This window comes from Artemia franciscana, chromosome 2 (assembly GCF_032884065.1).
Source record: "Artemia franciscana chromosome 2, ASM3288406v1, whole genome shotgun sequence".
In the NCBI taxonomy this organism is placed as follows: Eukaryota; Metazoa; Arthropoda; class Branchiopoda; order Anostraca; family Artemiidae; genus Artemia; species Artemia franciscana.
The window spans coordinates 5,552,513-5,579,154 of NC_088864.1; the positions used below are offsets into that span (position 1 = coordinate 5,552,513).

Below are 26,642 nucleotides of genomic sequence, written 5' to 3' on the forward strand. Positions count from 1 at the left end.
TAGTACTAGGGCAACACCCATGTTTCTCAAATTAGGTAAGTTATTATTATCAAACAGTTCGTGGTAACGAACTGTAGTAAGGAGCGACCCGGCTCAATAGTAACCAAAACTCTAAAAAATGGAATTTTGATACCAATAGCTACATCAAAAGAATCGCATTTTAATGCTGGTTTTAAATATATAAGTTTCATCAAGTTTAGTCTTACCCATCAAAAGTTACGAGCCTGAGAAAATTTGCGTTATTTTAGAAAATAGGGGGAAACGCCCCCTAAAAGTCAAAAAATCTTAACGAAAATCACACCATCAGATTCAGCGTATCAGAGAACCCTACTGTAGAAGTTTCGAGCTCCTATCTACAAAAATGTGGAATTTTGCATTTTTTGCCAGAAGGCAGATCACGGATGCGTGTTTGTTTTTTTGTTTTTGTTTTTTTTTTCCCCAGGGGTGATCGTATCGACCCAGTTGTCCTAGAATTTTGCAAGAGGGCTCATTCTAACGGAAATGAAAAGTTCTAGTGCCCTTTTTAAGTGACCAAAAAAATTGGAGGGCACCTAGGCCCCCTCCCACGCTAATTATTTTCCCAAAGTCAACGGATCAAAATTCTGAGATAGCCATTTTATTCAGCGTAGTCGAAAAACCTTATAACTATGTCTTTGGGGACGACTTACTCCCCCACAGTCCCCGTGGGAGGGGCAACAAGTTACAAACTTTGACCTGTGCTTACATATAGTAATGGTTATTGGGAAGTATACAGGCGTTTTCAGGAGGATTTTTTTGGTTTGGGGGAGGGGTTGAGAAGAGGGGGATATGCTGGGGGAACTTTCCTTCGAGAATTTGTAATGGGAGAAGAAAATTTCCATGAAGGGAGAGCAGGATTTACTAGCATTATTAAAAAAAAAAAAACAATTAAAAAATAAAAGTGAAAAAGCTTTTCAGCTGGAAGTAAGGAACAGCAATAAAACTTAAAACAAACAGAAATTATTACCCATATGAGGGGCTCACCTCCTTCTAATACCTGACTCTTTACGCTAAAGTATTTTCGGTAATTTCAACTACTTATTCTACGGCTTTTGTGATTCAGGGGGTCATTCTTTATGAATTGGGATAAAATTTAAGCTTTAGTGTAAAGAGCGAGGTACTGACGATGGGGCGAATCCCCTCATATATGTAATAAAAACATGAGAATACAAAAGTTCTTTACGTAAGCTAATCTATAAGTTACGTAAATCTTTTACCAAAAAAAAGATTCGTAAAAAATTAAAAGTTCTTGTTGCCTTTTTAATTAACCAAAAAATCGGGGGGCAACTAGGCTTCGTTCCCCGCTCTTTTTATCTCAAAATCATTCGATCAAAATTATGGGAAAGCCATTGAGCCAAAAAAAAAAAATATGCAAATTTCGTTTTGATTATTCCTCTGCGGAGAGCCAAAATCAAAACATGCTTTGATTCAAAAACGTTCAGAAATTAAATAAAAAAAACAAGTTTTTTCAACTGAAAGTAAGGAGTGACATCAAAACTTAAAACGCACAGAAATTACTTCGTATATGAAAGAGGCTGCTTCCTCATCAACGCCCCGCTCTTTACGCTAAAGTTTTTTACTGTTTTAGAAAGAAGAATTGAGAGAAAGAGTCAAACTTTAGCGTAAAGAGCGGGGCGTTGATGAGGAAGCAGCCTCTTTCATATACGAAGTAATTTCTGTGCGTTTTAAGTTTTGATGTCACTCCTTACTTTCAGTTGAAAAAACTTGTTTTTTTTATTTAATTATTTGTATAAAACTGCGTAGATTATAGAAAGTAAATATTAACATCACTATGGTTGTGATTTCAACAAAATTACATGTGTGTTCTTAAATGTATCTATGAGTATTCAGTGTCAGTGACAAGGTTTTTGGAATGATCCCTATTATGGAAGATGTGTGACATATCTGTATGCTTGAGGGGGTACAACGAATATGAGTGACGAGGTTAGGACTGAAGGTTATGACCCTAGGACCCCAACCCTGGCCATGTATGAATATGGATGACCAGTCTTGACAAGGTTTTGACTTCAATATAGCATAATACGTCCATTCAAACATGTAAGGGGGAATTTGTATTGGTGGGGATGGTTTGATTCATAACTTAAAAACACAAAAAATAAAATGGGGCATTACGTAAAATCATAAGCTACATGGCGAATAATAAAAATAATGAAATTTTAGGGGAGAGGACACAGTCAAAAAACCTCTCCTACCCTATCTGTAAGAGCTTCAATTTTTGAATGGGTCATTTACAGAATTTGGCGTGCTTGTTTCCCGTCTTTAGGAAATTTTGTCATTTGAAGGAAATAGTCCTGAGGCATTTGAAACATTTTGAGTTATGTGGTCAACCCAAAATTACTCCGTATATGAAAGGGGCTGTTCCCTCCTCAACACCCCGCTCTTTACACAAAGGTTTGACTCTTTCTCTCAACTCTACTTTTTGAAACAGTAAAAAACTATTTTTTTTTAAATTTAATTTCTGAGCGTTTTTGAATTAATGCATGTGTTGATTTTGGCTATAAATAGTTGAAATTACTAAAAATACTTTAGCATAAAGAGCGAGGTCTTAGGAGGAAGTGAACCCTATATGCGTAATAATTTCTGTTCGTTTTAAGTTTTAATGCTGCTCTTTGCTTTCAGCTGAAAAAAAAACTTTCCATATTAATTTTTTCATTGTTTTTTAAAATAATGATAGAAAATCCTATGCCCCCTTCATGGAAATTCTCTTCCCCCATGACAAAGTTCTCCATGGAAAGATCCCCTCACGTAAGCCCTCCCCTTAACCCCTCGTCCCCCCAAACAAAGAAATCCCTTTGAAAACGTCTGTACACTTCCCAATAACCATTACTATGTGTAAACACTGGTCAAAGTCTGTAACTTGCAACCCCTTCCAAGGGGCCTGTGGAAGAGTAAGTCGTCCCCAAAGACATAGTCATCAGGTTTTTCGACCCTGTTGAATAAGATGGCTATCTCAGAATTTTGATCCGGTGATTTTGGGGATAAATGAGCGTGGGAGGGGGCCTAGGTGCCCCCCAACTTTTTAGTCACTTGAATAGTGCACTAGAACTTTTAATTTCAGTTAGAATGAGCCCTTTTGCGACATTCTAGGACCACTGGGTCGATACGATCACCTCTGAGAAAAAAAACAAAAAAATAAACAAACAAATAAACACGCATCCGTGATCTGTCTTCTGTCAAAAAATACAAAATTCCACATTTTTGTAGATAGGAGCTTGAAACTTCTACAGTAGGGTTCTCTGATACGCAGAATCTAATGGTATGATTTTCGTTAAGATTCCAATTTAGGGGGTGTTTCCCCCTATTTTCTAAAATAAAGCAAATTTTCTTTTGATCCGGTGATTTTGGGGATAAATGAGCGTGGGAGGGAATCTGGGTGCCCTCCAATTTTTTGGTCACTTAAATAGTGCACTAGAACTTTTAATTTCAGTTATAATGAGCCCTTTTGCAACATTCTAGGACCACTGGGTCGATACGGTCACCTCTGAGAAAAAAAAAAAAAAAAAAAACAAACAAACAGATAAACACGCATCCGTGATCTGTCTTCCGGCAAAAAATACAAAATTCCACATTTTTCTAGATAGGAGCTTGAAACTTCTACAGTAGGGTTCTCTGATACGCAGAATCTAATGGTATGATTTTCGTTAAGATTCCAATTTAGGGAGTGTTTCCCCCTATTTTCTAAAATAAAGCGAATTTTCTTTTGATCCGATGATTTTGGGGACAAATGAGCGTCTGAGGGAACCTGGGTGCCCTCCAATTTTTGGTCACTTAAATAGTGCACTAGAACTTTTAATTTCAGTTAGAAAAAGACCTCCGTTGCCTTTGCAACGGGAAGTGTTGCAGCATCTGTGCCCTGTTCCTTAGGGCACAGTTGCGGAGCAACACCTGCAACTGTGCCCTACGGGACAAAGTTGCGGAGCAACAGTGACGCCAATTCGAAGTATTATGTTTCGAGACGCACATTTCGAGAATTATTTCCGGGAAATCTGAAAGAGATACGGAAATAACGTCTTATAGTTTTCTGCTTAACTTTTGATGGTCTAAGCTAGGAAGATATAAAACAAACCAAATTCACCAAAAAATTTAAATTGCCCCGAGGGCATGACAAAACTTCCAAATAGAAAAACCCAAAGAAGGAATTTTATTTCGGAGAAACTATTGTAAGCTCCAGTTGTTAAGAGATCGAGACCTGTCGAACCGCGTTGGAAAAAAAATTCTAGCTGGTCCAGAACAGAAGTTACCTCTAGAACGTCGAAACTTCGGAAATTATTTCTTAGAGAACGAAGCAACTTGGTATATAGAACACTTCACTTCTTCTTGCATACTTTTCATAGCACTACTCGATAAAAATATAAGAAACATCAAAATCGAAAATTTGAGAAAATTCCAAAAAAAATCGGAACGAGATGGACTTTTCCGGAATTATTTCCGGGAAATCTGTAAGAGCTACGGAATTTTGTGCTCCGGTTCTCGAAGAGACAAATGAAAGTTCTACATGAGTTCAGCATAACTGTATTTCTAACAAGTTTATTTCCGAAGCTAGGGTCGTCTTAACTTGACGCCAAACATCGAACGCAGAGTTTCTAAGAAAAAAACGGTTTTATTTTTTTTTATGGAAAACTGTTAGAAATTTTAGGAACTTCTCTGGAACTTTTTTACTCTGTTTCACGTTTCCCTTCCCTCTGAAAAATCTCAAATTTTTAGTTCTTACCACCTCGGAGCTACAGGTCGCTGATCACGGTGAAAAAAAAAAAAAAAAAAAAACTACGAAAGCAGTAGTGTTTCTCCGCAACACAATGAGCTCTTTTGCAACATTCTAGGACCATTGGGTCGATATGGTCACCTCTGAGAAAAAAAAACAACAAACAAACAAACAGATAAACACGCATCCGTGATCTGTCTTCCGGCAAAAAATACAAAATTCCATATTTTTCTAGATAGGAGCTTGAAACTTTTACAGTAGGGTTCTCTGATACGCTGAATCTGATGGTGTGATTTTCGTTAAGATTCCAATTTAGGGGGTGTTTCCCCCTATTTTCTAAAATAAAGTAAATTTTCTCAGGCTCGTAACTTCTGATGAGTAAAATCAAACTTGATGAAACTTATATATTTAAAATTAACATTAAAATGCGATTCTTTTGACGTAACTATTGGTGTCAAAATTCCATTTTTTAGAGTCTCGGTTACTATTGAGTCGGGTCGCTCCTTACTACAGTTCGTCACCACGAACTGTTTGAAACCCTAAATAACTGGTAGTTTGACACTTCTTATTTTCATGGAACTGGATTTGAGATTAACGAACTTCCGAGCCCTACAAACTTTCTGTAATCAGCTATTCTGATGAAGTTGGAGCACAAAAAAAGCGAAAAAGAAGCGAAAAAAAAGTTGGAGCACACTGCTCATTCACTGCTATTTGCTCTAAGATACTGTTGTGCTATTTGCTGAAAAATTTGACTCTTTAAATTTCTCTGGAAATTTAGCTTTCCCTTCTAAACAAGAGCTAAGAGCTCATATGACACTTGTGACGAGGCCAGAAGAGCTATGAGCCAAGAGATCATATGGTATGAGCTCTAACAAAATTCTATGAATCAATAGATTGATTTAAAAGGAAAATAAGAGGCTTAATGCCGGTCAGGATTTAAAATAAGAGCTCTGAGTTACGATGTCTTTCTAATATCAAAATTCATTAAGATCCGATCACCCACTCGTATGTTATAAATACCTAATTTTTTCTAATTTTTCCTCTCCCTTTAGCCCCCTAGATGGTCGAATCTTGGAAAACGACTTTATCAAGTCAATTTGTGCAGCTCCCTGACACGACGACCAATTTTCATCGTCCTAGCACGTCCAGAAGCACCAAACTCGCCAAATCAATGAACCCCTCCTCCCAACTCCCCCAAAGAGAGCAAATCCAGTACGGTTCCGTCAATCACGTATCAAGGACATTTGTTTATTCTATCCACCAAGCTGCATCCCGATTCCTCCACTCCAAATGTTTTCCAATATTTCCCCCTGCAACTCCCCCCAGTGTCAAAAGATCTTGTCGGGATTTGAAATAAGAGTTCTGAGACATGAACTCCTTCTAAATATCAAATTTCATTAAGATCCGATCACCTATTCGTAAAATAAAAATACCCCAATTTTCACGATTTCCAAGAATTCTGTTTCCCCCTCCAACTCCCCCCAATGTCGCAGGATCTGGTCGGAATTTAAAATTAGAGCTTTAAAGCCCAGGACCCTTCTAAATATCAAATTTCATTAATATCTGGTCACCCTTTTGTAAGTTAAAAATACCTCAATTTTCAAAATAACCCCCCCCCCCCCGACTCCACCAAAGAGAGCAGATCCGGTCTGATTATGTCAGTCACGTGTCTTAGACAGGTTTTTATTCTTCCCATCCAGTTTCATCCTGATCTCACCGCTTTAAGTATTTTCTAAGATTTCCGGTTCCCCTCAACTGCCCCCCCCCCAATTACGCTGGATCCAGTTGAGATTTAAAATAAGAGATCTGAGTCACGAGGTCCTTCTAAATATGAAGTTTTATGAAGATCCGATCACTCCTTCGTAAGTTAAAAATACTTCATTTTTTCTAATTTTTCAGAATTAACTCCCCCCCCCCAAATAGAGTGGATCCGTTCCAATTATGTAAATCACGTATCTAAGACTTCTGCTTATTTTTCCCACCAAGTTTCATCCCGATCCCTCCACTCTAAGTGTTTTCCAAGTTTTAGGTTTCCCCCTCCCATCTCTCCCCCCAATGTCGCCAGATCTGTTCAGGATTTAAAATAAGAGCTCTGAGACACGATATCCTTCTAAAGATCAAATTTCATTTGAGATTCGATCACCTGTTCGTAAGTTAAAAATACCTCATTTTTTTATTTTTCAGAATTAACCCCCCCCAACTACCCCAAAGAGAGCGGATCCGTTCCGGTTATGTCAATTATGTATCTAGGACTTGTGCTTATTCTCCCCACCAAGTTCTATCCCTCCACTCTAAATGTTTTCCAAGATTTTAGGTTTCTCCCTCCCAACTCCCCCCCTCAATGTAACTAGATCCGGTCGGGATTTAAAATAAAAGCTCTGAGACACGATATTCTTCTAAATATCAAATTTCATTGAGATCCGATCACCCATTCGTAAGTTAAAAATACCTCATTGTTTCTAATTTTTCAGAATTACCCCCCCCCCCCAACTACCCCAAAGAGAGCGGATCCGTTCCAGTTATGTCAATCGTGTATCTAGGACTTGTGCTTATTTTTCCCACCAAGTTTCATCCCGATCCCTCCACTCTAAGTGTTTTCCAAGTTTTAGGTTTCAACCTACGCCCCCCCCCCAATGTCACCATATCTGTTCGGGATTTAAAATAATAGAGCTCAGAGACACGATATCCTTCTAAATATAAAATTTCATTGAGATTCGATCACCCGTTCGGAAGTTAAAAATACCTCATTTTTTCTAATTTTCCAGAATTAACCCCCCTCCGCCCAACTACCCCAAAGAGAGCAGATCCGTTCCAGTTATGTCAATAATGTATCTAGGACTTGTGCTTATTTTTCCCACCAATTTTCATCCCGATCCCTCCACTCTAAGTGTTTTCCAAGATTTTAGATTTCCCCCTCCCCCCCCAAGGTCACCAGATCCGGTCGGGATTTAAAATAAGAGCTCTGAGTCACGATATAAGACTAAATATCAAATTTCATTGAGATCCGATCACCCGTTCGTAAGTTAAAAATACCTCATTTTTTCTATTTTTTCAGAATTAACCCCCCCCCCCCCAACTACCCCAAAGAGAGCGGATCCGTTCCAGTTATGTCAATCATGTATCTAAGACTTGTGCTTATTTTTCCCACCAAGTTTCATCCCAATCCCTCCACTCTAAGTGTTTTCCAAGTTTTAGGTTTCCCCCTCCCAACTCCCCCCCCAAAATGTCACTAGATCCGGTCGGGATTTAAAATAACAGCTCTGAGACACGATATCCTTCCAAACATCAAATTTCATTATGATCTGATCAACCGTTCGTAAGTTAAAAATACTTCAATTTTCCTATTTTTTCCGAATTAACGGGCACCCACTCCCCCCCAGATGGTCAAATCGGAAAACGACTATTTTTAATTTAATCTGGTCCGGTCCCTGATACGCCTGCCAAATTTCATCGTCCTAGCTTACCTGGAAGTGCCTAAAGTAGCAAAACCTGGACCGACAGACCGACAGACAGACAGAATTTGCGATTGCTATATGTCACTTGGTTAATACCAAGTGCCATAAAAATGGCATCACAGCCCCGATTTCAGAGGCTTCGTCATTTTTCAATTGTCGGTTATCATTAATTTATCATTTTTGATATTTTTTGGATATACCAACTGTTTTTGAAAACATTGTGTTATGATGGTGTTAAAGGTCTTGTTTAAAATTATAAAACACTTAAAGAAGATTTGATAAATTATAAGTTTTAAAACTGGTTACCAAACATAAGAAGGAAAGAAGAAAATTACCTTTTTGAGTTGCAATCCCATATCCTTTCGAATCTAAGAGTCCTCCAATCTGTGTGAGATTACAGTTCCTTTGCACTACATAATCAAGTGTTGTTGATTCCATAAGAAAGGCATAATTACCCTCTAACACCCGATTTATACCCTCATCATATGCAGATACAAAGACTGAAGGCTGTTTTGACTCCATGAATCTCCACATTTTTTGATAAGTTTCTATCTTTGAATCCTAAAATAAACAAATACTAAATTTACAATTTGGGGCACATTACCGGGCGCTGAAAATACGAAAAGAAACAATGTACTGTATAAAATTCTTAATTGAAAGAAAGCGTCTGTTGCTGTTTAAATTGTCAACTGAATCTGCATCTTGTTGCATTGAAGATACAGAATACTGATGTTGCTATGTTACCGTGAATGTCCGAAATCGGGTGAATCTCGACATTCACCGGTGAAAGTCCGAAATTCTCTTTTCTCTGCTTGGATTCAATTGGCTTTGCGAGTCACCATTTCAGTCTTATGCAAGCAATTACAGTTGAAGTTAAGTTAGATTATTAGGTTAAATTTGGTTATAAATATCAGAAATGGGTTAAAGATCTAAGCTAACCCAACTTAACCAAATCTTACCTGTCATCATCAAACCTTGCATTAAATTGAAAAATTGACTGGCAACACTGACTAAATCCAAGGTGAAAAAAAGGTATTTCGGACATTCACCGGTGAATATCGACATTCACCGATTTCATTCACGATAACATACATACTGGTTATATATAGGCTAATGTAAATCTTATTTTTTTTACCTGATATTTAACAAGTCCACCGATACTTTCCCCGCAGGCAAAGTAAAGAATTTTTATTCTTTGGGGTTAAGAAATGTAGCCTATAAAAGATAGAAAACAGTATCTGTTGTAAAAAAGTCACTTATCTTGTTTTTAAAAGTAGTTGATCGCATTATTTATGTTTGACAATGGGCACTTTTTTCTAGTTATTGTTAAGAATCCTTCACTGAAACCCTGATTAGATTAAATTTAAGGAACCCAGAAAAACTGGAACATTTTATATTAGATTGATTGTCTCAATAAGTCCAAAATAATCTCTAGCCCCATCGGGGTATCGATAGTCTATTCACTTGAAGATTTTATCCCAAGCATTCATCAATATTTTCATGTATTTTAAGGAAAAAAAAAATAACAATTCGGGCTTGGTTTTGGGCAGGTCTATAAAAAATTCCCTAAATAAATCAGCTTTTTACAGAAATTCCTTGATCAGGACTCCAGCGCTGGGCTTAGGAAAATAACATTAAACAAAAGTTTTGCTAGAGAAACTTTAAATCATAGACTCAACGGTAAAATTTATAAGTTGTGATACAAATATATCCCCTAAGGTTGATGAGAGCGTCATGTTGGACATGCAAAAGGAAACGTTTGCAGCTAACTATTTGAAAAACACTTTGACCGCTATTCTCTCAGACTTATTTAAACTTGTTTTTAATTTCAATATAATTTTATTTAAATATTTCATTTGATTTATAGGGCCGTTTCTTACGTCCTAACTATTTATTATAATATTCTACGGTAGTGTTTCCCAAAGTGCAGTATGTCTACCCCCTGGGGTACCAGAAAACATTGGTGGGGTACTCGTTTCACCGGGGTTTGTCTGGGATTTGTACCTGTAGTGTGCAATACTGCAAGGAACAGGCTATTGGACGTAGAAGGACTTTCAGGTTGAAATTTAACTAACAAGGACAGTGGAATGAAATTTGACTGTTTGAATTAGTCAAGAGGAGATTTAAACATCCAAGTATGTCTAAGAAATTAGGGAAAAAAAATTAATTTTTTATTAAAAAGACCTCCACGTGCAGTTACGCAGCTTTTGGTAGTAGTGGGCTCAAAGTTAAAAAATAAGAACATGGGTAGTAAATCAGCAAAAAAAGCTAAATCATGTGGCACCAAACAACTTAAGATGGTGCAGCTTTCCCAAAGGTGTGGCTGTCTTTGGGAATCATCAGATTGGTATTAGTCTTTATGGTGAAGCACGGAAAACGCTTTCAATTTTAAGTAACTAGTTTTTTTTTATTTATTTTCAGGGTTCAACGTTTCAACCCTTACGAAAATTTGATACTTCCTTAGAAACGTCACGAATTTGAAACAACCCCACAAAATCTTAGGAAATCCGCGCTTCTCAGGTGTCAATAGACTTAAGATGGGTCAAAGTGGCATGTTTTTTTTTATTGGTGTCTCGAACACTTTAACAACCAAGTAATGACAATATGTCATCTCAGCACACACAATTTTATTCTTCTCGTTGATCTGGATAAAAGTTGTTCATAGCCTGACTGAAAAACGCACCTCGATATGTTAACACTATTTACTTAATCTGAAATGTAAGCACTTAATTCTTATTCTAATATGAATATTTTTTCTGTTATTCTTTTTGGATGTGCCAAAAAAGATGTATTGATATTTTATTTAAAACACATTCATTTTTTCACAAGGAGTTTGGTGCTTTAGAAAGGGGTACATGTATGTCAAAAATTTGAGAAACACGGATATGTTCCAAGCGTTTAATGATCAAACAGTTCGTGGTAACAAACTGTAGTAAGGAGCGACCCGGCTCAATAGTAACCGAAACTCTAAAAAATGGACATGGGAGGATATTTCCATTGAGAGACTGCTCATGGGGGAAGAGAATTTCAATGAAGGGGGCGCAGGATTTTCTAGCTTTATCTAAAAAAAACAATGAAAAAATAAATATGAAAAGTTTTTTCTGCTGAAAGTAAGGAGCAGCATTAAAACTTAAAACGAACAAAAATTATTACGCACATGAGGGGTTTACCTCCTCATTATACCTCACTCTTTAGGCTAAAGTATTTTTAGTAATTTCAACTATTTATTCTATGGCCTTTTGTGATTCAGAGGTCATTCTTGAGGAATTGGGACAAAATCTAAGCTTTAGTGCAAAGAGCAAGGTATCGACGAGGGTTGAACCCCCTCATATACGCAATAAAACATACGAATATAGAAGTTCGTTACGTAAGTTAATTTGTAAGTTACGTATATCTTTTACCAATGAAAACGTTTGTAAAAAATTAAAAGTTCTAGTTCCTTTTTTAAGTAATCAAAAACTTGGAGGGCAGCTAGGCCTCCTCCCTCGCTTCTTTTTTCTCAAAATCTTCCGAATAATTGCAATTAATTAATATGCAAATTTCGTTTTAATTATTTATGTGCGGAGAGCCAAGATCAAAACATGCATTAATTCAAAAACGTCAAGAAATTAAATAAAAACAAGTTTTTTTTTAACGGAAAGTAAGGAGCGACATTAAAACTTAAAACGAACAAAAATTACTCCGTATATGAAAAGAGGTTTTCCTCCTCAACGCCCCGCTCTTTACGCTAAAGTTTCTTACTGTTTTAAAAAGTAGAGTTAAGAGAAAGGGTCAAACTTCAGCGTAAAGAGCGAGGCGTTGAGGAGGAAACGCCCCTTTCATATACGGAGTAATTTCTGTTAGTTTTAATGTTGCTCCTTACTTTCCGTTAAAAAAAACTTGTTTTTTTTTATTTAATCACTAGATAGGCTTAGTTCTATATACAATTTATTAATAGTTATCATGGGTTCTAAGAAGAAAAATACCATAGCTGTAATAACTTAGTGCCAAAGTAAATTTTAGAGAGACCATAAATCATTTCCAGAAAGTTCAACATTTAGACAAAAAGTTTTTAAAGTTGGTTTTAAAGTTTCTCAAAACAGATTTCCAACAATCTTCTCTTGCCAATGAACTAGACGCTTAAAACAGTTATAAAAGATAGCATAATCTGAAATTGAGTAAAAATAAGAAAGTGTAAAAACACAAATAACACACAGTAATCTGAAGTATCTTTTAACTTTGACGATGAAAAAACCGCATAAAGCAGTGTATTGAACTATATCAATGTTTTATGGCACGCCAACGTTATAAGAATTACCATAAATTTGATTTAATTAGCGAAGATGTGTCATTAACCAATCCACTCTACTAATCAATTCTTTTGCCACAAAATTACTACAACGTTGGAATGAGCTCCTGAAAATGGTAGTTTTTATTATGCCTTTCATAACGTAAAAACAACGAACATCTCGTAAATTTATTCGCAATGACACTTTGTCTGTGTCAGAATTGTCGCTTTGTGGCGAAAAACGCAAAGTGGCATTTTACTGAGGCACGATCCACTTTCCTGATTAGACATCATTTGTAATAAAAAATGGAATTTCATTGACTCTTCTTACAACTATCTATCTTTCATTGGTCCAACACGACGACGCTTGAAAAAAATTATGTTTTTCATGTTTGTGTTACTATCTAACACAGTACATAAGTTTTAAATGAATCAACTTATTTGAATAACCCCTTAAATTCGTGACTGTAAGAACCATTTATTTAATATCCACAGCATATCTGATCTGAAAGGTTTTGTACAAACTATTTTGATAGTTTTTGACACAACAGAAATCTCAAACATTCTTGCTCGATATAATCTTAGCTCTATTTGGGTAAAAAATGTTGTTTTGTCGCACAATATGGCTGAAACAGGACTTTGTTATGGCGTATATCTTCTGATACCTACAACATGTTGGTCACGAGAAATCAAATTTCCATTCGAGTTGGCGTTCTTTCAGTTTCTATGACCACGGCTCAGTCTATCAACTTTGGGAAAAAAGAAACTAAACATTTTTCTGGAAAATTGGTTAAAAAATTGACAAGATTGAATTCGCGTACGCTCAATTTGAGATACCTTACGTCTTCTTGAGATGGTTACACAGCTTAAAGCGTATTCTTGGACTTGCTCTAAAATACTTACGAGTTGCAGAACGCTTGGAATCTTAGAAATTAATAGCTTTGCATGGCATATTAAATAGCTGTTTATCTTATATATTCATCTACACAGCATAGGAATACGAAACAAGTCTCTAAAGCCAAATTGCATCAAATATTCATCTGCGTTAACGATGGGAACTATTCCCTTTCTGATGCCACATTTATAATCAAGTTTAGCGTGTAAATTCACGGCTGTTTTAGGCCTATAAACAAACAAAATAATATTTTTAGAAAAAGAATGACATCGTTCTGGTTACCATAATGGCATTAACGAGTTCTTTGTGAGGAAAAGTCAAAATTTCCCCTTTTTCTTTTTATCAAACAGTTTGTGGTAACGAACCGAAAGTAAAGAGTTAATCGTGCTAATAATCACTGCAACTCTGAGATAAATGCGATAAAATTATATGCGTAAAAAAATGTGCATTTTATAATGATTCTGGATCTACCGAATTTATTAAGTGTAAAATTACTCATCAAAAATTACGAGCCATAGAAAATCTGCCAAATTTTTAAAAAAAGGGAGAAGCGTTCACAGTAGAGGGAGTGACTTTGATGAAAATCGCACCAGGAGGTTCAACAACTCAGAAAACTGTATACAGAAATGAAATTTTTTGTATTTTCTTGAGTGAATTTGGTCACGGACTTATGTTGTTTTGTTTGTTTGGTTTTCCCAGGGGTAATTGTATAGAACCAGTGGCTTTAGTATGCAAAGGTTGGATCTTTCCGTGAGGTGGGGGGGATGCCTGAATCTAGAAAACTGCATTTCTAAGCCCTAAGCTTCTAACTCCCATTGAGCATTCAGATAAACATAAAAAAGCTAGAGGGTGTTCTGCTTTCCCCTCTAATCTTCCTTCCTTCTGAGAAATGTTTTTTTGATTAACCCCGTAATATGGGGGCTGAGTGGTGAAAGCTGCCCTCTTATTGCAGCACTGTTTTAAGTGTAACAAAAACGATAAAATTTTATCGTTTTTGGCGTCCCTCTAAAGAAGGGGAGGGTTATGGGATCCTCTTACAAAACTTAATCGCTCAGAGAACTACGCTTGAAAACCGTAAAAATGAAGACAGAAAAATTCGTGGTTAATAGTTGAATAGCTCATCGAATCTCATCAACATACGGATATGTCTATTAGACAAGCCAGTTGTGATACAATAGTATATGAACAAGTATCAGTGCACCGGTGTCAATCTAGAGGGGAGCATTCTGAAGGTTTTGTGATAGGAAATGAAGATTAAATGGAGACAAACGGATGGATGGTGCCAAAAATCTTAACCCTAGAATCTCGATCTCCCCCATTGCAATTCCAGTGGCCTTTCTCAGTAGGCAAAGCTCATGTAATGAAAAGAATCTCAGCTGCCCAATTGTCTTCAAATTCTTTTGGACATGGTCAGTCATAAATCATTGAAAACCTTTTATTTGGGGTCTCCAATTGCATTCAAATGGCTCATAGACAATTTGAATTACGCTCATTCCATGACTATGTATCTTAGTTCTGCCCTAGGATGGATGGAGCATAGACTACCTATCAACAAGCGAAACGACATTATTTTTTATAGAATTCTGAAAAGGCGTAATGCCAACTTTGCCTCTCACTCAGACTGTCTGTCTTGGCCTTTTCACCAATTAGCCATGGCTCTTAACGTTTTTCATCACAGTCCACTAACTTGATTTTAATTCAAAAATCAACGGTTTGTGAACATACAGCTATGAGTGTACCAACATCTAAAAGCTATAAGTGATCGGCCGCATTTTATGGACACTCAGACTTTTTATACTACATTGTTTCTAAGAGCATTTTCTTCAGTCTCAGTATGGCTTGTTATCGCATAACAAGAAAAAGTATTGAACAACCATGAAAATTATTGGCGCCATCTTTTTATTTTCTGGTAGGCACTGGGTCTGTGAATTGTTCTAAACTTAAATATGGCTACAGTTAAATTGTCCTTGGGGAATTTTATGCCTTCCGGAGGTTCGATCATCTAGCCCTCTCCCAAAATTTAAAGCTTATATTGAAAAACTGAGTGCTTCTTTGACTTGAATCGAATATTTGTATAGGTGATATATGCCTATTCAAATGCGCATTCATTAACATTAAAAATAAAAAACAAAGATAAAAATAAGAATTATTTTCCTATAGCCTCATAGTGAAAGTGTGCTTTAATCTTATTGGTTTAGTTCTGATGCTTATTTAAGTAAGTCAGTCATATTATCCATTATGTCGATGCGAATAAGCGACGCCAATACCCCACCATTAAAGAACAAACACTTATATTCTACGTAATTAATTCTCCTGTATGAAAGTTTTTACCAGTGAAAAGATCGAAAGTTTTGAGTCACAAAATTATTTTTAAGTAAGCTCGCTGTTTCTTTGTGAAACAAACCAAAGTCCAGAAAGCTATCAACTCCCTAATTCTATTGAATTCAGCCCAGTACTGCTATTACATCCTGTATTATATTAATGCTTTTCTTATAGCTACAGGGTGTAGATATTTACCCATTAGTTTCATAGTTTTTCTACGGGACAGACCATTCCGCACTTCTTTCCTTGAGTTATGTGGGCAATAAATTCAGAAAAACGAGAACGCAAAACAACTTCATTGCAAACGCAGCAGAATGGGAACCAGTGAGGAGAGAAAAGGAATTTCGGCCTGTTAACCAAGAATTAAGCCTGCCTCTATTTAGACAAGGATGTGGGGAGATTGACAAGCGGGAGCTGAGCAACAATTTATGAGCAATAATGAAGTGATCCCTCTTCAGTTGGTGACCGGTTATAGAGATTGGAAAAGTAACTTGGACTGATCAAAATAGTTTTGGCATCAGTCTCATTGAACTGATTTTAAAGACCTCCCGTGGGGGCTGCGGTTGGAAGGAAAAGAGCGGAATGACATCTTTACGGCCGAATATATTTTATTGTGAGGAAGAATTACCAAAAGCATTAAACAAAATAAGCAACTCTTTATTCATTGAAGGATAGATTTTAGGAAAAATGGCAGCATGGAACATATATGATTATTTCGTCTAAGAATTTAAAGTTAGTTATAACTTCTATAAAGTTTGTGCTAAAATTCATAAAAGGTATATGTGTTTACTATATTAAAGTTTAAAGTAATATATGCAAGATAAATAAGGATGCGAAAGCAAATTTAATTAACAAAAGCTAAACTGATTTATCACGAGCAATTTTGCTCTAAAAAAAATAGAAAGAAAAGTAAAGCATACGAATTTAAAAGTTTTATTGTCTTCGATCTTTCCGGGTGAATTTGAAGCATTGTATGAAAATAAAAGATGGGTTAAAGAAAGATGGGTGGAACATTTGAAGAATGTGCTAAACCGAGATACAGTTGCAGGAAAAGATATAGATGAAAATGAAAAAGTTTGTGATACCTTGGATGTGAAGGAAGATTTGTTTAGTGAGGAAGAATTAGCGACAGTACTAGAAGGATTAAAAAATAATAAGGCCCCAGGTGCTGATAGTATGATTAATGAGTTCCTTAAATATGGTGGCTCTGAGGTTAGGAATAAGCTACTGAAGATTATGAACATGATTTTTGAAAAAGGGGAAGTACCCAATGATTTTAGGAAAACCTTAATTAAACCACTGTATAAGAAAGGTGACAAGAGTGAATGTCATAATTATCGAGGCATTAGTCTGGTCTCTGTAGGTAGCAAATTACTGAGTAATATGATACTTTTTAGACTGAGACATGCTGTAGACAAAGTTTTAAGGGAAGAACAATGCGGTTTTAGAAAAGGTAGAGGATGTGTCGACCATGTTTTCACTCTTAGGTTAATAATTGAGAAGTCCCTTCGTTGTCAAACACCTTTGGTCCTTAGTTTTATCGATTATGAGCAAGCTTTCGTTTCTGTTGATAGAACAGCGTTAACAAAGGTCTTATCGTTATATGGTATACCAGAAAAATACATTAAAGTGATTTGCGCTATGTACGAGAATAATACTGCTGCGGTTAAGGTAGGAAATGAGGTTAGCAACTGGTTTTGTATTAAATCAGGAGTTAAGCAGGGTTGTGTTCTATCCCCCTTTATATGGATCATTTTGATGGACTTCGTCTTAAGGAGCACAGGAAAGGCAATTGGAGACCATGGAATCAAATGGGGAGGAAGAACGCTCCTGGACTTAGATTATGCTGATGATTTAAGCATATTAGATGAAAGTGTGAGCAAAATGAATGAATTTTTAGAGGTTTTACGAGTTCAGGGTGCTAAAATAGGCTTGAAAATTAATGTTAAGAAGACTAAGTCACTAAGGCTAGGAATAAGTGAAGATGAACAGGTGACCTTAGGTAACGAAGAGATTGATCAGGTTGGGAGCTTCAGTTACCTTGGTAGTATTATTAGTAAAGATGGTGGGAGCAGTGAAGATGTTAAAAGTAGAATAGCTAAAGCTCAGGGTGTTTTTTCACAGTTAAAAAAAGTTTGGAAGAATAGAAAGATAAGCCTACAAACCAAGATTAGAATATTGGAAGCTACAGTGATGACAGTGGTCAAATATGGCTCTGAAGCATGGACACTCCGAAAAGCAGATGAAAATTTACTAGATGTTTTCCAGAGAAATTGCCTACGGATTGTTCTGGGTACCCGGCTGACTGACCGTATTTCAAACAGTAGGTTGTACGAAAAGTGTGGTTCAATCCCGCTTTCTGGGGCTATAATGAAAGAAAGGTTGAGATGGCTAGGCCACTTTCTACGGATGAAGGATGACAGATTACCGAAGATTGTCCTTTTTGGCCAACCGTCTGGGGCTACACGGAAAGCAGGTCGTCCTTGTCTGGGTTGGGAGGATGTCATAAATAAGGATTTAAAGGAAATGGGAACTTCCTGGGAGGGTGTAAAGAGGGAGGCTTTAAATAGATTAGGTTGGAGGAGGAGCGTGCGTAGCTGTGTTGGCCTCAGGCGGCTTGGTGCTGCAGTGAGTTATTAGTAGTAGTAGTATGAAAATAAAGCAACACAATTTTCACCTTAAGTACTTTTAGAAAATTATGGCACATTCCAAATCGTGACAATTAGATAAATATTTTCAAACATTTAATAAGGGTTCGCAATAACAAAGCTCAGTCAGAGTCAACCCAAGTCTAAATGACTAGTATTCGAGCTACACGGACCATTCGTTGGCATACAAAAATAAAAAAAGTAATTATAACGTGTGAAATTTCTCTAAAAATGATAGAAAAACTGTTAAAGCTACAGTGATGACACTGGTCTTTCGTGGTTCTGAAATGTAGGCACTTTGAAAGACGGGGGAGGATTTGTTATATGTTTTCCAGAGGAACTGTCTACGGATTGCTTTGGGTACCCATCCAACCAAATGTGTTTCAAACAGTAAGCTGCACGAACAACTTGGTTCCATTCCGCTTTTCTTGGGCTGTAATAAGGGAAATGTTGAGATGGCTAGGACCCGTTCTTCGGGCGAAGAATGGCAGATTGCCAAAGATCGTCATTTTTCGGACAAGCAGCCAGGGCAAAGGGAAACGTAGGTCATCCCCTGAATGGAGTCGAAAGAGGAATTAAAAAAGGACTTACAGGAAATTGGGACTTCTTGGGAAGGTGTAAAGAGGGAAGCATCGTATTGATATGGAGGAGGAGCGTGCGTAACTCTGTTGGCCTCAGACGATTGGGTGTTGTAGTGAGTTGTTATTAGTAGTAGTACCGAAGGTATAATGAAGATTGATTACAGCAGGAGGTGTTGATGACTAACGAGGCTACGGGTACAGTATATGTATGGTGAACATCGGTCATGTCCTTGAATCTTATTGGCATTCTCCATTTAATTTTGCGATATTTTGGGAAGTTCTGTAGGTTATAGTTATTTCTCCTGACGCCGACTAGTGCTGTTAATACTGTCAGAATATAACGAAGTCAATTGGGCAACTGATTTTTTTAATGAGCTATGTAAAAAACTCACATTTTCGTTTGTGACCTAAATAAATTCATGCGTTGTTACTAAAGCAATATTGTATGCATAAATTAAGGAACGTTGAATAAACTAGTGAACGTTCCATGAAAGTTTTAGTTCATAGTGCAGATACTTTTTAATTTATTTTTGAAACTACAGTATATATATAGTGATCATCGACTGTGTTCCTGACGCTTAATGGATTTCTGCGCATAATAGGGACGACGACCACAATGCCTTTCCACATCAGACAAACACAACTTAGAAACAATAGGGAAATTTTTACAAGACAGCAGAATTCAATTCAGTGGATATGGCTCTGTGCCCAAGGCCGGCTTCAGCACAACACCAGAAAAAGATATATATGAATGTAAAGACTTACATTAAAATTTGAAAATAGAACTAAATTGTTAAAAGAATTTTTTAAAACAGCCCTAGCATCCTTATTTCAACGAATTTCAACCGGGACTGATAAATAAAATCATGTGAGATGATAAATTTATTCAAACAAAACAGAACAAAGTGATCAAATACAAGTTTTCAAAGCTAATCTTGCTTTTTTGGCAGCTTGGCTCAGAGGCCTTTTTTTTAACTGTTTCAATGCTAGTAAAATATTTTGTTAGATCATTTTTAGTTAAAGAATTTAGTGAATACTCCCCTAAGTCCCTATTCAAAAAATATTATTACTTATTTGAGACTAATTCTGATTGATTCCCGAACCACTTTTATTAGTTTTATTAGTTTAAAAACATTTTATTAGTTTAGGTAAGAAACATGCTAATATTATGAATCAATAAACAGTTTTTGAATCCCGCAGAAATGAAAATCTTATTCCCCAGTCTTTAAGACATAAATTACATTTAAATACTCGGAAAGAAGCGCAATTCGGTCATACACTACAATTAAAAACCTTAGTCCATATTATTAAGGACAAAAACAAAAAATACATATTATCTCTTCAGAAAGAAAATCTTTGGAGAATTTTTTGTTGGAAAACCTGTCCACTGTTCGTTTTTCTTAAGTTGTTAGATCAGAAAGGAATCTGTTCAGCCATGATTTTTGCTTGTCAAAGGAATGACTCTATAAAAGATTGGAAAACTTTAGAAATGAATCTTCAATGAGAAACCCCATTTATTCTCCAAGATTTAATCCTGGACTCGCAATAATTAAACTCTCTTCTAAAACGTTGAAACCCCAGGAAATCAAAACACTGGAAAAAACGTCCAAAATCCTCTTTTCTGCCAAAACAAGTTCCTGTGGCAGACATAGTTTTCTATAATCTTATTTTTTAAAACATGTCTATTGGGGTAGCTACATGGATGGTGTAATTTCACTTTGGAATTAAGAGGAAGTTGAACTTAGTTTCTTAGATCATCCTAATATTTATGACAGAAATTTGCAGTTTACCCTAGAAATTGAAATTCGGAATAAGCCACCCTTTTAGATGTGTTAATTACTCGTAATACTGATAAACTGGAATATAGGAAACAAACGCAAAAAACAAATATCTTCATTTTAATTCAAATCACCCCACACAAGTTAAAAGAGCAGTTGTAACTTCTCTCATTGATCGTGCCCTGAATATTTACTCCGATTCGTATATAAATGCAGAAACAAATTTTATCAGAGATACTCTTTTTGGTAATGGATAATCCATTTGTTTTGTCGATAATACAATTAACCGCAGACTAAAAAGACTTTCCCGTAAAATCAAATATACGTCACTCCTGATAAGCCCTCAAATTTTATTCATCTTTTCTTTATCCCAAAAATCACAACAAAATTAAAAGAATGCTTGCACAAAAAATAATCTGTATGTAGTTTTCATTAATAATTTTAAAATAACAGATTTCTTAAACTCCGGTAAAGATAAAACCCCATTTACTCGCCAAAAAGGGGTTTATCAAATATCTTCCGGCTTTGGTATTCATCAGAATCAGAATATTGGCAGGACTCATCAGAATCTAAAAAAACGGCTACACTAGCATAAAGAAGACATAGACAAGACATTAATTTCCAACAGTTCTAATAACATCTTTTATTATGCTTTAGCTTGGTATATATTTAATAATCCCTCCCATGCAATACTCTTTGAAAAATCTTCTCTCATTATTAATGATTTTGGGATAAAACAGGTGGTTTGGGAATAAATCGAAATTAGTCTCAAAATAAATAAAAATATTTCTTTGAATAGGGACTTGGGGAGTATTCACTAAATTCTTTACGCTCAAATTTAATTAAAAATGATCTAAAAAATATTTTACTAAACTAATTTAAAATAGTATTGAAACAGTTACAAAAAGGGCCTGTGAGGCAAGTTGCCAAAAAACCAAGATTAGTTTTGAAAACTTGTATTTAATTATTTTGTTCTGTTTTGTTTGAATGAATTTATCATCTCACATCATTTATTTATCAGTCCTGGTTGGACTTCGTTGAAGTAAAGATGCTAGGGCAGTTTTAAAAAAAAGTTTTTTTGTTTTAATTTTCACATTTTAATCTAAGTTTTTATATGCATGTATTTTTTTTCTGCTGTTGCGCTGAAGAAAGCCCTTTGACATAGGGCCGAAATATCCACTGCATCGAATTTCACTGTCTTGGAAAAATTTCCCTATTGTTTCTAAGTTATGATTGTTTGTCTCCGCATAACGTTGTGATACTATACTGTAGAGTCCAGAAAATTACATCCACTTCTCTTGACAACAGGGCTTCCACTCTCGAATCTCAAAATTCGGGGACAAGTTTAAAAAATTCGGGGAGTTTTCGGGGACAAGTCTTCAAGATTCGGGGAATTTTCGGGGGCAAGTTCAAAATGGACTTTTGTTACAAAATTTGGGAGCCAAAATTGGTTATAGCTTCGTTTTCAGGCTCAAGTAGGGCTTGGATCCGCGTACTAAATCTAGTTTTTAACAGAATAGGTTCTAGAGCTAGGGTACAGGATTGGAACCCATAGCCAAAAACAATTTTTGCTGGTATTGCGGACAAAACCTCAGAGTTATTTTTAAATAAATTAAAAAAAATAGGCTGAATGACACTGCAATTTTGTTGCTTTAGGTTGCTTTAGGTGCTGCTTTATTCCCATAGCCCGAAAACGAGATTTTTATGTCATTTATTTTCAGAAAGACGACGAAAATAAAGTAGCCTATGGAAAGGCAATAATCTCATACAAAGCAATAACATTTGCAATGATTTCTCGAAATTAATGAATATTCTTCGGCAAGCAAACATGAACTTACACCAGAAATTTAATTTTTTAAAATCACCTGAAAGCAAGAAACAGAATTAAAAATTAAAACGAATAGAAACGATAACATAGTGAGAGGACTGTCCCCTTTTAAACGCCCAACTATTCATGCTGAAGTTTTTTAGTACTTAAGCTTCTCATTTTTCAATTGTTTTGGAAGTTGTACTTACAGAATCGGGACTAAATCTGAACTTAAGCGCAAAGAAAAAGGGGGCTATCCCCTTTATATATATAATATTTTTTTGTTCATTTTAATGTTGCTCCTTGGGCGTACTTTCAGACGGAAAAAAATCTTTTATTTTATTTCAAACAGTTTTTTAAAAATGCCAGGAAATCCAGCTCCATCTCCACAGAAAAATTATTCCTCTCCCAGGAAAAATCGTCTAGATAATTCAATACCGTTAAAAATTTATCCCGGAAAATACCATAAAGGTCCCCACTCGTAAGATTCGGTTTAAAAAGATAAACTTAAAATAAATAAAAAGAATTTTGTTTAGGATACCTGGCCAATCCGTTTTTTCTCTGATTGGTTGAAAATATATACAGGTTTTATTTTCTTGACTGGTGTTTCAAAAGCCTTTTCGGTCCAGCGGTTCTACCTAGCTTCAAACACTTAGGCCTGCTTAAATCCTAGAGTGGAAATCAGCTTTTTCAATTTATTCTGCACCAAAAAGGGAGTATTTTGGGATGGGAAAGCCAAAAGAATTTTTCGAATGATCAAACATGTATTTGCAACAAACCTTGTTTGTACAGGAAATAATAAAGCCTTCAAGTTTCAATTATATTCAATTATACAAAAAAGAATATGTCATTGAAAATTGCCACGAAGAGGCTCAATATCAGCTAAACTAAGCACACTACCTACGACCTAAGGGGCAACAAAACTAGAAATAAGAGTAGCTGCTTCTTCAACAGTTTCAGAAGCCTTAACATTTGACAGAAGCTTCGTCATTTCACGGTCAAGGACAAGAGAAGAGGAACTGAGATTGAGGCTCTTCATTCCCACTTTGGTCTGAAGACTACAAGCAACCGATATTGTCGCCAAACAGTTTCGTTTATCTGTTTTCAAATCTTTGAGGGCGCTGAACAAGCGTTCTGCTGTAACGTTAGAAAATTGCAGTGCACACATGTAGTTATTATTATTGTTAATTTATTACCCGTCAAAAACGGAAAAGACGGAGTATATAAAAGAAAAAGAAAGAAAAGCACAAAAATTTAAATACACTTCCACTTCAAATATTATAAAATATCACTAGTCCAGGGGTAGTTGGCTCTTAAAATATTGGTACTGAATTTGGAGATTCTTCTCTCTGTGGCCATGGAAGGGTTGGTGACCTTATGTTTCCTGGAGATGCCGCCATTGCTGTCCCACAAAGGGAGACGCAGGAGAAACTTATCATATCTGTGAAATGCGCTGCAAATGGCTTTCTTTTCGGTAGCTTTGAATATTTTTCAGAAGGGAACCAGAGCAAGCAGATGGGGGGTAGTAAAAGCATTGTATAGCCGGGCAAGGAGAGGACGGTTGAAACGATACTTATTGGCAACAAGTAATCCGTAAGACGCTCGTAGACGGGAACAGTGACGGTTTGTCAGTGCTGAGCGTGTGTCCTTCAATGTAGAAGAAATAGGAAGGCCAAGATACGTAAAGGACTCACAAGGCTTAATCAGAGTGTCGCCAATTTTAACGGAGAGGTTAATTGAAAGCTCATTTTTTGAACCATTGAAGAAAAGAAGTTCTGTTTTAAATTCGTTGAAGGAAAGTCCGATCTACTAGTATGCCGCTGCAAGTGAGTCGTAATTTTTTTGAAATAAAGATATCGAACGAGAAACATGAAGAATGTCATCAGCAAAGTTCAGCAGCAAAAGATTAATCCCACGGAAAAAGCACGACGGCTTTATTACTTGCTGTACTTCGATAATAGCGTTATTAAACAGTGATGGAGAAGTTTTGCCACCTTGACGTACGCCTTTCTTGACACTCTGCATTTCTTTAGAAGGAAAACTGCCGGACGGAGAGAGGATCAGGATAACAGCCGAGAGCTTATTGTACATACTGTAAACAGGGGAAATGATGCAAGAGGAAACACCTCGCTGAAGGGCTTTGAGCAGGATATGGCCATGGATGCCAGAATCGAAGGCTCTACTAACATCAAGTGCTCCAAAGACGAGAAGATCACCATTTTTATCTGCATCAATAAAAAGATTTGCAAGAACGCTGTGAACGTGTTCCCGTCCTGAGTGCTTTTTGAAACCGAACTGGTCGTCCGGAGTAGTGCATCCAAGTGCAATTTCATCAAAAATAAGGGATTCAAATAGCTTACAAAAAGTAGTTGAAACAGTGATCGGCAGATATGAAGCGCAAAACAGTGATCGGCAGATATGAAGCGCACTGGTCAGCTGGTTTACCTTTTTTTAGAATAGGATGGACCAACCCAACACCAAAGCTGTCTGGAACGATGCCAGTAACGAAAATCATTTGAAATATCGCTCTAGGAGAAGATTGCTGGCAAAGCTTAAATGGGTACCAGATATACCATCGATGCCCTTAGATTTCTTTTTCTTTACCTTATCAATTTTGGAACGCATCAAGGACGGAGTGACCAGGACACCAATATCCTTAACTGCAAACTGAAACTCCTTATCGAGGGCCTGGCAAAAGGTGTTATCTAGGTAGGAATTAGGGGCTGAAAATTGGTCTCTGAAGTAGTCGCACCAGTCTTTTTCTGGCATGCAGGGCGGGCCATTGGAAGATTTGTTCTTAGATCGAAGATGCCACAAAGCAAGAGGCGAATTATCGACAATCTCGCTGGTACGGGCAATTTCGTTAGCCTTATGCTGTGCGATGGCTTTGGGAAATTTATGTTTCGTGTAAATACGAACGGCGTTGACTACTCCAGAGCGCGGCTTCCCACAATCTACCCATAAATGTAGCGAGAATTTTGCTGAATCACATGCGGCCAGGAGATTAGGATTATTCCGCCAGTTATGCCCTTCCGTGCCGTGGCGAATATTGCGGACCGGAGCTGCAGTTTTCTCAGCTGTATGGATAGCATGCGTTATCTCAGAACAGTAAATGTTTAGTAGGATGGTTTTTTCTGATTCTACTGTCATATTCGGACAACAGAGAAGTGCGAAAGGAATCCGGATCTTCGACAGTATGTAGTCACATGAACTCTGGTAGGAATCGATGTTAGCTGCTTCCCAGTTGAGGCTGAACAATCATTTAGGTGGGTAATTTGTGGGTGAAGTTTGCGGCAAGGGCTTTACTTGAAAAGAATTACAGATCGGCATGTGGTCGGATATGGAGTAATCAAGAAGAACCGTAGTATTAGAGGTGGGTTTAATCATAGAAGAACAATAGAAATAGTCCAACTGAGACACGGAACCAGATTGATGGATGTACGTAAAATCACGATCATTTCCAACATAGGTGAGACTTGGACAAGCATGGAGCAAGATCTGAGATCTATTGTTTTCAGGGTCAGGCAGTTCACAGTTAAAAGTCACCAAACAGGAGACAACTTAGGCATTCATATTCATATTTTAATACTAGCTTGGCAATAGATGTACATGTGAGAGAGAACTTTCTCTCAGACATATCATTACGGTAATTAGTAGGAAAATAAACGATGAATATGACCACATTCGAAACTTCAACCGCAAGGAAACTATCAGACTTAGCAACTAGATTACCAAGTAGCTCTTTCCGTATCATCAGGGCCAAACCACCTGAAGGCCTACCGCGAGTGGACTTATCATGGTGAAAAAACAGATTATGAGAAGACGTGAACTCCAACAGTTGACAACTATCGCTTGACAAGAAGTGTTCCTGAAGACCCACCACGTCAAACCGCAAGCAAAGTTCAGACAGTAGGTGATGTCTCGGTAGAATTTACACATTGATATTCCACGATACAATTTTTAAGGTTTCTTCAGGCATTGGAATTCTTTAGAAGAGACTGAGCGACAGGACATTTAAAAGTGTAACATGGGTGGTCGGAGAAATTGCAAAGAGCACACTTAAGTGCCTTGGTACAAGGATTATCTTTAGGTGGAGTGGTCAGCCTCACCACGCTTGGAACATTTTCGGGTACCTGAGCACGCAGACG

General features: G+C 36.7%; 1 protein-coding gene across 15 annotated transcripts in view; it reads right to left on the bottom strand.

Moving 5' to 3' along the window:
- Window positions 1-26,642, bottom strand: part of LOC136036379 (glutamate receptor ionotropic, kainate 2-like) — a gene marked incomplete at its 5' end in the record, with an annotated part of 326,696 nt that overhangs the window by 25,695 nt on the left and 274,359 nt on the right. For all 15 annotated transcript variants that reach the window (XM_065718683.1, XM_065718607.1, XM_065718615.1 and 12 more), the window contains 1 exon segment: window positions 8,532-8,757. In XM_065718683.1, coding sequence (XP_065574755.1) covers window positions 8,532-8,757 — 226 coding nt within the window.